Here is a 12,628-nt window from a genome sequence, read left to right on the forward strand (position 1 = left end):
TCTTTGGAAGGAATGATGCTAAAGCTGAAACTCCAGTACTTTGGTCACCTCATGTGAAGAGTTGACTCATTGGAAAAGACTCTGATGCTGGGAGGGATTGGGGACAGGAGGAGAAGGGGATGACCGAGGATGAGATGGCTGGATGGCATCACTGACTCGATGGATGCGGGTTTGAGTGAACTCTGGGAGTTGGTGATGGACAGGGAGGCCTGGCGTGCTGCGACTCGTGCGGTTGCAAAGAGTCGGACACGACTGAGAGACTGAACTGAACTGAAGTCAGATGTAGATGAACCTCAAGAGTATGATACATTTTAGGGGCAAAATTCCTTTCTGTCTGTAGAGAGCTGTGAAACTAGAAAGCAAGTTGTATATGCATGCTCAGTCACTTCAGTCATGTTATTTACTCCCAAACCACAATGGTGGGCCAGACATAGGAGAGCAGTTATAGACATTCCAATTCAAAAAGGAGAAAAAGGATGGAAGAAAGGAATCACAAATTCCTAGAAGTTTTGACATCTAATCAGCCAAATTCCATTAGATTTCAAAGACCTGAAAATAATCTTTCCTTGGCTTGACATACCTGCCTGCAGCTCTGCCTTCCCGGTCCAAAACTCTGGCCTTGGAATTATCCTTCCTTTTCCTTGAGGAGTAGCGCATGTTTAAGCTAAGGAGATTTAATTAGCCTGTTTACTGTCTGTAGGATATTTGGAGTCCAACAGCTTCCTTCGTTTTGTCTTTTTTCTTCCTCTTTCAGTCCAAGTTGTGTTACTGCTCATAACACATTCTCAAATACCTGGTGGATCTTCTACCCATGTCATGGGAATTCAGTTCACTACACAAGAGAGTCCTACACAGATCATTCCTGGATATTCTGTTTCTGGCTTCTGCTCAGATGGTTGAGAGGATCTGAGTTAAACAACCTTCTTTAAAGATTCTTAAAAGAATCCTCTGTGTGAATGAATATTCAGATCTTATGATCCTTTAGAAGTGCTAGCAAAAGGTTGTCCAGCTTCCCCCTTGACTTTCTCCATAGAGCATGCTTTCCTGACAGAGAATCTGCTCTTAGTGTCTTCTGCAGTCTGACTAGGCTGAGAATTTCTAAAATCATCAAGTCCTGGTTCCTTTTTGCTTATCAGTTCTTTCCTCAATTTATCTCTTTGTTACATTTTAGTATAAATGGCAAGAAGTGACAAGGCTGCACCTTCAACACTGCTCAGAAATCTCCTCATCTATAATCTCCAAAATATACAAACAGCTTATAAACTCAACAGCAGAAAAACAAACCACTCAGTTGAAAAATGGACAGAAGATCTTAATAGACATTTCTCTAACGAAGACATACAGATGACCAGTGGGCACATGAAAAGATGCTCACTATCACTAATTATTAGAGAAATGCAAATAAAAATTACAGTAAGGGATTTCCTTGGTGGTTCAGTGGGTGGGAATCTACCTGTCAATACAGAGGACACAGGTTCAATCCCTGGTCCAGGAAGATGCCACTTGCCTGCGAGCAGCTAAGCCGATGCACCGCAGCTTCTGAAGCTCGTGTCCCTGGAGCCTGTGCTCTACAGCAAGAGCAGCCTGAGCACTGCACCTAGAGAGCAGCTCCCACTCTCAGCAACTAGAGAAAGCCTGCACACAGCAATGAAGACCCAGCACAGACAGAAATAAAACAAAAATTAATTAAAGAAAACAATGTGGTCTCACCTCACCCTGATCAGAATGCCCGTCATGAAAAAGTCTACACAAATGCTGGAGAGGGTGTGGAGAGAAGGGAACTCTCCTACACTGTTGGTGGGAATGTAAATTGGTCCAGCTACTACGGAGAACATTATAGAGGTTCCTTAAAATAACTAAAAAATAGAACGACCATATAACCCAGCAATTCCACTCCTGGGCATATACCTGGACAAAACTGTAATTCAAAAAGATACCTGCAGCCCTGTGTTCATAGCAGCACTATTCACAATAGCCAACACGTGGAAACAACCTAAGTATCCACTGACAGATAAACGGATACAGAAGATGTAGTACATGCATACAACGGAAAACCACTCGGCCATTAAAGAGAATGAAATAATGCCACGTGCAGCAACACGGACACCATTGGAGATGATCACACTAAGTGAAGTGAGTCAGAAAGAGAACTATCCTGTGGTATCACTTATATGTGGAATCTAAAATAGAACAGAAATGGATTTATCCACGAATCAGAAACAGACTCACAGACACAGAGAACAGACTTGTGGTTGACAAGGAGTCGGGGTTGGGGGACGGATGGATTGGGAGTTTGTGGTTATGAGATGCAAGCTATTACATTTAGAATGGATAAACAAGGTCCTACTTAATAGAACAGGAAGTTATATCCAATCTCCTGGGATAAACTATAATGGAAAAGAATATTTTAAAAAAGAATGTATGTATGTATATAACTACTTTGCTGTACAACAGAAATTGGCACAACATTGTAAATAAACTATACTTCAATTAAGAAACAGAGGAAAATAGTTTTTACTAAGATTGATCTTGAAAAAACATCCTCAGCTAAACATTCAAGTTTATCATTTACAAATTTATCTTTCCATGTAATGGAAGGACATAGTTTAGCTAAGCTCTCTGTCTATACAACAAGGATCCCCTTTCCTCTAGTTTCCAAAATCATGTTTCTCATTTACCAGTGATGAAGTAATTAAATTGTAGGAGCTAAAGAAATGCGTTCAGAGAAAATAAACTTAAAACTTCTAGATTTTCCACCAAGAGCAGCTGCTTGAGGAGTTGAAAACATTGAGAACAATGTCCTATTCAGACACAAGGCAAGTGATCTCAAGTGGTTTTCCTTGACTTTTGATGAGTCAACAGATGTAACTGATACTGCTTGGTTATTTATTTGAGGAGTTAATGCCAAGTCTGAGGTGACTCAAGAATTAACTCCCATGAATATTCTGTGCAGGACATATATGGGTGAAAGTTTCTCAAAGAAATTGAAAACACTAATTTAGTACAACTGAATTGACTGGGATTCAGCACAACTGAAATAAAGGAGAATCTGCTATGATGTGCTACAACTGACAATGGTCAAACTATATACAGTGAAGAAGAAGGCACAACTGAGCAAATTAACATAGCTTGTGAAATCTTCAGTTCGTGCAGACTATGGTTATTCTTATTCATCGCTAAGTAATTTGCAGAAAACATTTGAATCTATCATGTACAACTGAATCAACAATGTCAATGGTAAACATTTTCTCTCATGACTTTTAATCATTTTAATATCTGTACATTTTTATTAGGAATAGGAACTGAATATCCTGACTTGTTGCATAGCAGTTCAGTGGCTTGGCAATAATGAAGCTGTGTCAGTTTTTTCCCCTATGGTGGTAGATGTGTTGCCATGTTACTAAAGTGGATCCAGGCAGCAAAGGCAGCAGTCTGGGCAGGACAATTGACTTTTTTGGGGGGGCGCATGGCCTGTGGGATCTTAGTTCCTCAACCAGGGATTGAATCCACACCCCCGCCCCCCTGCAGTGGAAGTGCAGTCTTAACCACTGGACCCCCAAGGAATCCCCTAATTTTTGATGATGGAGAATAGTAAATTTGACCTTCTATTGTGTGAAATATCACCTCCTTTCCCTCAGAAGAATTCCATTCTTCTCATTCATAGCCCTGTACTACAAAAAAATTATACTCTATCATTATCATATTTTTAATTTTGTCAATATAAACTTTGTGGATGTTTGTTCCTCTCCTGTTATATAAGTACCTACATAATAGTCTTGATTTTTGCCTCTTGATCCTCAAAGCCTAAAATATGTACTTTCAGGCTCTAAAAGAAAAAGTTAGCTGATCCTTGGTATAGATAATGCTTACCACCTCATAGTATTGTTATGACTACCAGCTACCCCAGATTTGGGCAGGACTGAAACTAACAAACTTGTATATATGTCCTACAATGGATTAGCATACTTCTCCAAGTACTTAATAGATAATAGCCCACTAAATCCTTACAGCCACCCTATGAAGAAGGCACTACCATTATTTCCATCTCAGAGATGATGAATTTGCAGTGTAACTTGTTCAAGATGACCCAGCTGGCAAACAACAGACCAGGCTCTAAATCATGGGGGTGGCAATTTTTCTCTGAAAAGATTTTAGATTTTGTGAACCAGGTGGTCTCTGTTGGAGCTATTTAAATTCTGCTGTTGTAATTAGAAAGCAGCCATAGATTATATGCAAGCAAATGCATGAAGCTGTGTCCCAATAAAACTTTATTTACAAAAACAAGGGGTGGTCTGAATTTGGTCCATGGCTGTAGTTTGCCAACCCTTACTTTTAACTTCATGCTATACAATGCTGTCCACCTCACTCATTTATGTTGCCTGCCTGGATTTGGTCCAAACCCTAAATCCCTCCCTGGAAAAATGAATTTCTGCAAGGTGAAGGGGCTGGTTCAAGAACTGACCATAAACCAGGTGTTTTCTCCTAGATACTGGGTGTAAACCAGGGAGAAAGGAAGAAAAAGAAAATCACACCTTCATGGTGTGGTGGGGTCTGGTGGGGGAGATGGGCAACAAATAAGATTAAAAAAGGAAAAAGAGTGGCATGCTAGATGTTGATGAAGAGATGTGATCATCAGAAGTAATGATAAGGTGTATGTATGTGTGTGTGTGTGTGATTTTAGTTACCATCCCTAGGGAAGGCCTCACTGAAAATGAGCCCACTGAGTAAAGCTCTGAAGCAAGTGGCTTCCCTTGTAGCTCAGTTGGTAAAGAATCTGCCTGCAATGCAGGAGACCCTGGTTCGATTTTTGGGTCGGGAAGATCCCCTGGAGAAGGGATAGGCTACCCACTCCAGTATTCTTGGGCTTCCCTTGTGGCTCAGCTGGTAAAGATCTGCCCACAATGCGGGAGACCTGGGTTCAATCCCCGGGTTGGGGCGATCCCCTGGAGAAAGGAAAGGCTATCCACTCCAGTGTTCTGGGCTGGAGAATTCCATGGACTGCATAGTCCACGGGGTCACAAAGAGTCGGACAGGACTGAGACTTTCACTTTCACTGAAGCAAGTGAGAGAACAGCTGTGATGAATGTTCTAGCTGTTGGTGGGTCTTGATCAGAAGAGGGATAGGAAGGAGGTGGCAGCCATATGCTCTCCTGGGCTCCATTTTTGGGTCCCTTCCTCTGCTATCTGGGGGTCGGCTGTCCAGGGCCTCAGGAAGCAGATGAAGCAAGAGAGGGGCAGGTGCTGAGGGCCAGACGTGGTGGGGGCCCACTCTCTGACCTCCTGCCTGGGACAGGTGGGCGGTCTGGAAAATGGGGCACCAGTGTTCACTTCCAGAGCCCAGCCTTCCAAACTTTGCTCAGGAAGAAGCCAAAAGAGGCTTCTGCCACTTCTGCTTCTGTGGTTGACCCTCAGCCTGGCATGCAGGCCTCCTACGGCTCAGTTTGGTGCTCCATTCTGGATTCAGCCCCCCTTTTTCTTCTGTCTGGAACCCTTTTCAGCCCCATCACACTTTGCCATGAGCCCTCCTGCCAAGGACTCCTCCCTTGCTGTGGGGCACAACCACAGGCTTTCTCAAGGTCAGTCCATTATAAACTAAGTTCCAGCTCAGCATTTCCCAAAGCGTGTGGACCCACATTAGCAGGCAGGGCCAGGACTGGAGTGAGGTGGGTGAGGCCTTGGGGTGCACAGCTTAAGGAGGTACTGCCCTTGGGGTTGAACAAGTGCAGGGTGGACACCTTACTTGCCTCACCCTCCTCCTGGCTCTGGATGGTGTTCTGTGAAGCAAGGGTCTGTGGTTAGCGGGGATAGAGGCACCAGCTTGCACACCATATCTCCCTGCACGTTACTACAGAGCCTTGAATAAAGGAGTGTGCACTGCGTATTTCTAAGTAAGGAGGTGGCTGATAAGAGGGGCAGCATCCCAAACTCTTGAACCACAGAGTCTTTTTTTACACAGGAAAGAAAGGGCTTTGTTTTCAGAGGGTGTTGCATTTGGAAGCAGAGCAGTGGATACACATTACCTCTCCATCCACCTCTTTACATAATTATCTCTTCAAACAGTGTCTCTAAACCTAGTCTGGCCCATAGTGCTCTGTAGAGCAGGGGGACCCAGTCAAGAATCTTGGCAGCTGCTTCACATTTGAGTGGCACTTGTAAACGGATGGTCATTTCATTTTCAGAATACTCCCTGTTAACTCATCCTAAGGCAATCCAGGGCAGTAGATTATCCATATGTTAAAAAGTTAGAATTGCACTTTCCAATATGAGTTGGAGAACTATAACCATACCATAACAAATATGGTAGCCATTAGCCACTGCTGGTTATTTACATTAAAATTAATTAAAATGAAATAAAATTAGAACTTGAACTTCTTGGTCCTCATTTCGAGTGCTCCACAGCCTGATGTGGCTGGTGGCTACCACACTGGATAGCACAAACATAAAACATCTCCCTCCTGCCGAAAGCTCTGTTGACAGTGTTAATAACTTGCCCAAAGCTCCACTCCATGGCCTTTTGCAGGCTGATGTGATATCAGAACTGGAATTCTGGGCCTGAGACCTCTGAGCAGACTGCCCCAGGAAAGGAGCTGCTCCCCTCCAACCGAGACCGTGCACCTGAATGGCCCGCAGTCGAAGGAGGGCGGAAGGGACATGATGGTGTAGGCCACGGGCAGGAGGCTGAGGAAGAGCACCAGCAGCAGGAGGCCCATGTAGAAGTTGTTGGAGCGGGAGGCCTTGAACACGCGTTCGTGGGGGACATTGCTGCTCATCACTGCCCAGCACTGGAAGTACATGGAGGTCAGCAGGCGCAGCACATTAATGCCCACCAGTCCCGGGGCGTAGAAGGAACCCATCCTGGAAGGGCAGAGATGGTACACCTGGTTGACTAGACAGCAGGAGAGGCCAGGGAAAGATGGCAGAAGGAAATGGGGCTGGTGGGCTAGGGGCAGGAGGCCTTGCTGTTTTCCCTGTAGGTCCCAAGGGAAGGGATCTCCCTCTTAACCAGGACCTTTATCACCAAGCCATAGCCATCCATTCCTCAGGACAGGGATGCTCCAAGCATTACTGGCTTGGGTTCTGGCCAGGATTTTACCACTGCCCCACCTCCAGCCACGGAGCAAATTACATGGCCTCTTCTTACTCTGTGGTCTCCATTAAACTACACTGCTGCTCAGAAAAGTATCTGAAATCCCTAAATTAAAAGAATTGGATATTGGCTGGCAATGAGCCCTTGAAAGCCTTTGCCAGGTTCCCTGGTGGCTCAGATGCAGGAGACCCAGGTTCAATCCTTGGGTCAGGAAGATCCCCTGGAGAAGGAAATGGCAACCGACTCCAGTATTCTTGCCGGGAGAATCCCATGGACAGAGGAGTCTGGTGGGCTACAGTTCATGGGGTCACAGAGTCGGACATGACTGAGCGACTAACACACTTGAAAGCCTCTTGCTGAAGCCAGGCAGCTTCCTTGGTTCAGGTGTCTCCCTCTTTCCTATCTTTCCTCCCCACTGCTTCCTCCTGCCTCCCTTTCTTTCTCTTCCTTCCTACCCATCCTACTTTTTCCTTTTTTCTTTCTTGCTTCTCTCCTCTCTCTTTCCTCCCTCTTCTTTTTTTTCCTTCTCTCCCCTTCACTCTTCTCTCCCCTTGCTATGTACATAGTAGCAGCAGAGTGGGCCAGACACCATCCTGGTTCAAATCTAGTCCTGCTCAAGTGAAGGAAAGGAGCTCAGAGAGGCCAGATGACTTGTCCAGCCTCTCTCCTGCTGACTGAGAGGCTAAGCCTGCGATTCCAGCTTTTTTATTTCCCAGATGAGGTGATGCCCAGAGGAAATGGATAACTCACCAGATCATTCCTTGGTTGAAGATCAAACCAAGCACATTTCCACTAATATCAAACTCAGCATATGAGGGCTGGAGGGAAAGAGAGAAAGAGGAGAGAGAGAGAAAGTCTGTTAGGCAGTGTCAGCCAGATCCCACTACCAGCCAACTGACCAAGCCACTCCACCCCAAAGAGCCTGCTCTGGCGGCCAGAGAGGAACCTCAGATTCAGGTTCTATTTCTTTAACATGTTTTCAGCTTTTTAAAAAGAGGTTTTTTTCCCCTTAAGATTTAGTTGTTACTTATTTATTTTTGACTGTGCTGGGTCTTCATTGCTGCTCGCGCAGAGCTTGTTGCTGCTCTTCGGTTGCGGCAAGCAGGGGCTACTTTCTAGCTGCAGTGCGCGGGCTTCTCGTTGCAGTGGTTTCTCTTGTTGCAGAGCACATGGCTTCGCAACGTGCCTGGGCTTTGGTAGTTGCGGCTCATGGGCTCAGTAGAGCACAGGTTCAATACTTGTGGTTGAACCACGGGCTTAGTTGTCCCGAGGCACGTGGGATCTGGCCGGACTAGGCACTGAAACTGTGGTCCTGAACTGGCAGGCAGATTCCTTACCATTGACCCAACAGGGAAGCCACTAAAAAGAGTTTTAAATTTCTCAAACTTGAAGCATTCTTCAATGTCTTCTTCAATTTAAAAAATGAGAATTTTTTTTTTTGAAATTCCATGGCAGTCCAGGGATTAGGGCTCCACCCTTTACTGCTGGGGGTCCAGGTTCAATCCCTGGTAAGAGAACTAAGATTCCACAAGCCACAAGGTGTAGTCAAATTTAAAAAAAAATGAGAGAGAGAATTTTACCTTTTAGGGCCTGCAGGTTGACAGTGTGTTCTTGGGAGACCCCCTAAGAGAATGTTTTATTAATGCTTTAATCAGAAATGTATCTTGAAATTATAATCAAGTAATCTAAAGTGTAAATAAAATAAATAACAAAATGCAAATAATTAAACGAGGAGTCAAATGTAAAGAAAGCTTTAAAAGCAAACAAAATAGATCAATCACTCCTCCAATTCTCTTTTCTCCTTCTCATCTTCCTCTTGGAAAGGAGTGAGCTCAGACAGATCCATATTTTCAACCTGACTCTGATTTTCAGAGTTTTGGAGATTAGTCAACTGTTTGAAAGGACACAAAGTATGTGAGCACTGGGGAGCTGCAGTGGGGAGCTGGGGTCTTTGTGAGGCCAGCTTAAATCTGCTTCCTGATTTGTCTTCCAGATATGGAGATTAAAAGTGACAGGAATGAGAGAAGAGGAAAACAAAGTGAGGAGAGAGAAAAGGAAAGTCACATGAGCGTGGATCAAAGGAGGAAATATGCCAAATCCCTCCATGGGATTTTCCAGGCAAGAATACTGGAGTGGGTTGCCATTTTCTTCTCCAGGGGATCTTCCTGACCCAGGGATCAAACCCAGGTCTTCCACATTCCAGGCAGACGCTTTAACCTCTGAGCCACCAGGGAAGCCCAAATCCAAATACAGGAAAGTTAAATCTTGGGAATTTAAAATTTGAAAATATTTTTTAAAAACTTCTTTATCTATTGAATTTTGCATCTTGCCTAGAAAAAAATGAAATACTTTACTACTTCACAGAGATTGACATTAAACATCTAAAGAAAATAATAGAATGCATCTAACTATATCAGAGAGGATGGTTGGAATGCCTTTCTGCAGAATGTTCAGGAAATGGTGACCTACAAATCCAGCCTCCAGGTCCCAGCACCAGCAGTAGTTCATGAACCGGACAAAACAAGCCCGCAGGAAGTCGCCCAGCAGGATGGTGATATACGTTACCAGCATGTCGGACACTGTCAGCCTCATGAACTCCTGCAAAAAGGAACAAAGCGAAAGGGAGTGGTTAGGGTTTGACCATGCCCACTTCTCCCAACTGACTGCAGCCATGCCATGCCCCCCAACTACATATCCTTTTCTGTGACTCTCTGATTCATGGTAGCAGAATGGTGATGGAGATAGGACTCCATGCTTGAAAAATGCTTACTACAGGTTCCAGTTAAGTTAGTTACAAGTTACTAATTTATTGCTTTGAATAGTCTCTGAACATTTTGATGTTGACGTTAACCTTGCAGGTTTATTGGGAAGCTTAGTGATTATGCATACAAATTTCCTGGCAGTTGGCAACACCCAGTATTTGGCAGTTATCAGCACTATTGCACAAATGAAAGATCTGAAGGCTTACTCCTTGCTTCCCTCACCTGCTCTGAAGTACCATCTGTACCAACTAAGACTGAATCTGACCAGTCTCCTTGGGGACAGCTGCTGACATTCTTCACCCCCTGCTGATTGATTTTTTTTTTTTTTTTTGGTATGTAGAGAAAATAACCTAGGTTTTTTACAGAGGCACATGGAATAAGAGCTCAAAGAAAAGAAACAAAGTTTTCTCTGCTTTGCAGAGTACATATAATTTATTAATTTTTTAAAAAGTTGAAAAGATCTACCAGACATCATTAAAACCTTCAAGACATCCAATAGACTTGGAGTTCCCAGGGGCATAGGGCCTGCTTTATTCATTTTTGTATCTTCCAAGATGATTAATAAATGTTTGCTGGATGAACAGCTGATGAGTTTTAATGGTTTTTCCTCAATCCTAATGCTCTTAAGTAAAAGACAAACCAACTTGTATTTGGTCTCCACACCTGGGCAAGGTGATGCTCTGGGGTTTGGGGTGGAGATGAACATGGGTAAGCAGGACATAACACTTCAAACCTATAATCACCAGCAAGCTCAGAAAGAAGCAAGGTTTAATCAGTGATGGGCATTCAGGGAGGAAGTCAAGAGAGATGCTCTCCAAGGATGTGAGGTAGGAAAAGAGAAATTCTACAGCAGAATATTCCAAAGAAATCACGTAGGTAATGAACTCTTCTGTCTTCCAAAGAGGGTGGGTTTTACTCATGTGAAGACTTTCTCTGTTACACAACTGTGATGGGTTTAGAAATGTGAGTTGCTCTTCACATTAAAAATGAAGAGGATTTAATGACAATGGGGGAATCTGGACCAGAGGAGATGAGAAGCAGTGAGTCTTAGCGTTCCATGAAGCAAGTAGAGAGAAAATCCTCCAGAACCCCATGGGAAAGAGACTCTGCAGCAGGAAAATATCTGCTGGTGGACCTGCAGGCAGTGTTTGTCAGGGTGTGTGATGTAATCCCCTCTTCCACTGGACTTCATTACCCTCAATTAAAAACATTATTTTCTAATGCTCTGCTGCTGCTAAGTCGCTTCAGTCGTGGCCGACTCTGTGCGACCGCATAGACGGCAGCCCACCAGGCTCCCCCGTCGCTGGGATTCTCCAGGCAAGCTCACTGGAGTGGGTTGCCATTTCCTTCTCCAATGCATGAAAGTGAAAAGTGAAAGTGAAGTTGCTCAGTCGTGTCCAGCTCTCAGCGACCCCATGGACTGCAGCCTACCAGGCTCCTCCATCCATGGGATTTTCCAGGCAAGAGTACTGGAGTGGGGTGCCATTGCCTTCTCCGTCTAATGCTCTAGGGGAGTGTATTATTCATTAGTGACAGGTGAATAGAAACCCCATGCAAAGAGATGCAGCTGAGGAGGAGATGGCAGCTGATCCCTATGTTATCCGTGAATACTTCAGATTTCCGCCTGCGAAAGCAAAGAACACTAGCCTTAGAAATCTGCACTGTGAAAGTACAAGGACAGTGTGAAAGTGGCTAAGTGGAAATGGTTGTTGTTAATTTTTGACTTTCTAATGAAAACCTTTAATTCTCTTTACAGAAAAATGCACAGATGCATATACACACAAAATCCTGTGCCCAGTTTTTACGATTATGTATTTATGATTTCCAGGTGGAGAACCTCAGGCTTTTAGTGAAATCTGCAGTGAAACTCTAAATAAATTCAAGTGGTAAAGATTGGCAGATGGAGGACATAGAGAAATGTGTGGGACGCTGAAAAAAAGGGCAATGGGAAAAGGTGGAACTTTCCTAAGAAATGCTGGCTTGATATTTTGGAGACATGGAAACATCAAGAAAGGGATAACAAAGAGCTGAGAATAGGGACCACCTTTTCAGGAGAGCATAATTACTCACAATGCCCACAGCCGTCTCCCAGCAAGAACCCCGGGGCACATCTGCAGGGTGCAAGGGGGGCCGGGGGACACTCTCATTCCAACCTGAGGAGTTGTAGTAGTGAAACAGAGTCCAGTGAGTGATATTCTTTATCGTCTCTTCATTAGAAAGCTAGAAGGGAAGATGGAGATGTGGGGTTGGAAAGAGCCAGGGAAGGTTCAACAGTTTCTACAGAAAGAACAATTTAAGCATATGCCACAACCCTACCATCTAGCCTCTGCCTTATCCCTTAACAGGGTCTCTCCAGAACTGCCCTCCCCAGCCTTTCAATCTATAGAGAAGGGGGAGGGGCAACTGGCTGAAGTTCCTGGGTTTTTTTCCAGGAATTTTTCTTCTTTAAGTTATTACTCATCCATCCAAGTATTCATTCTTATTTTGAGATTAATTTATTCTGGGCATATAAGGCAAGGGAGACACAAGAGTGATGGAGGAGTGAACGGAGTTTAGCTCAGAGAATTGCCAGCCTAGTGAGTGACACTTACATTTCCTCAGTCTAGTAGTAAGTGAGAGAGAGGAACAGACACGTGCAGAACAGAGTGATAAAAGCTGTGGGGAATTTCCTCTGGGGACTGAGGAAATCCGCTTCAGACCATGGGGCCCTTTCCTGGAGGTGGGGACGTCTGAGCCAAACTGCAGGAGGATAACTCAACTAGTCAAACACGCGGAGGAG

The 12,628-nt window shown here is 44.3% G+C and overlaps 1 protein-coding gene across 1 annotated transcript in view; it reads right to left on the minus strand.

Moving 5' to 3' along the window:
* The window catches only part of TMC2 (transmembrane channel like 2), a 101,348-nt gene that overhangs the window by 13,630 nt on the left and 75,090 nt on the right, over positions 1-12,628 (minus strand). Inside the window, exons 13-16 of the mRNA XM_069548176.1 lie at positions 11,920-12,069; positions 9,557-9,685; positions 7,838-7,905; positions 6,616-6,855 (exon numbers count right to left, since the gene is read on the minus strand). Coding sequence (XP_069404277.1) covers positions 6,616-6,855; positions 7,838-7,905; positions 9,557-9,685; positions 11,920-12,069 — 587 coding nt within the window. The remainder of the gene's footprint in view (positions 1-6,615; positions 6,856-7,837; positions 7,906-9,556; positions 9,686-11,919; positions 12,070-12,628) is intronic.

This window comes from Ovis canadensis, chromosome 13, assembly GCF_042477335.2.
Source record: "Ovis canadensis isolate MfBH-ARS-UI-01 breed Bighorn chromosome 13, ARS-UI_OviCan_v2, whole genome shotgun sequence".
Lineage (NCBI taxonomy): Eukaryota > Metazoa > Chordata > Mammalia > Artiodactyla > Bovidae > Ovis > Ovis canadensis.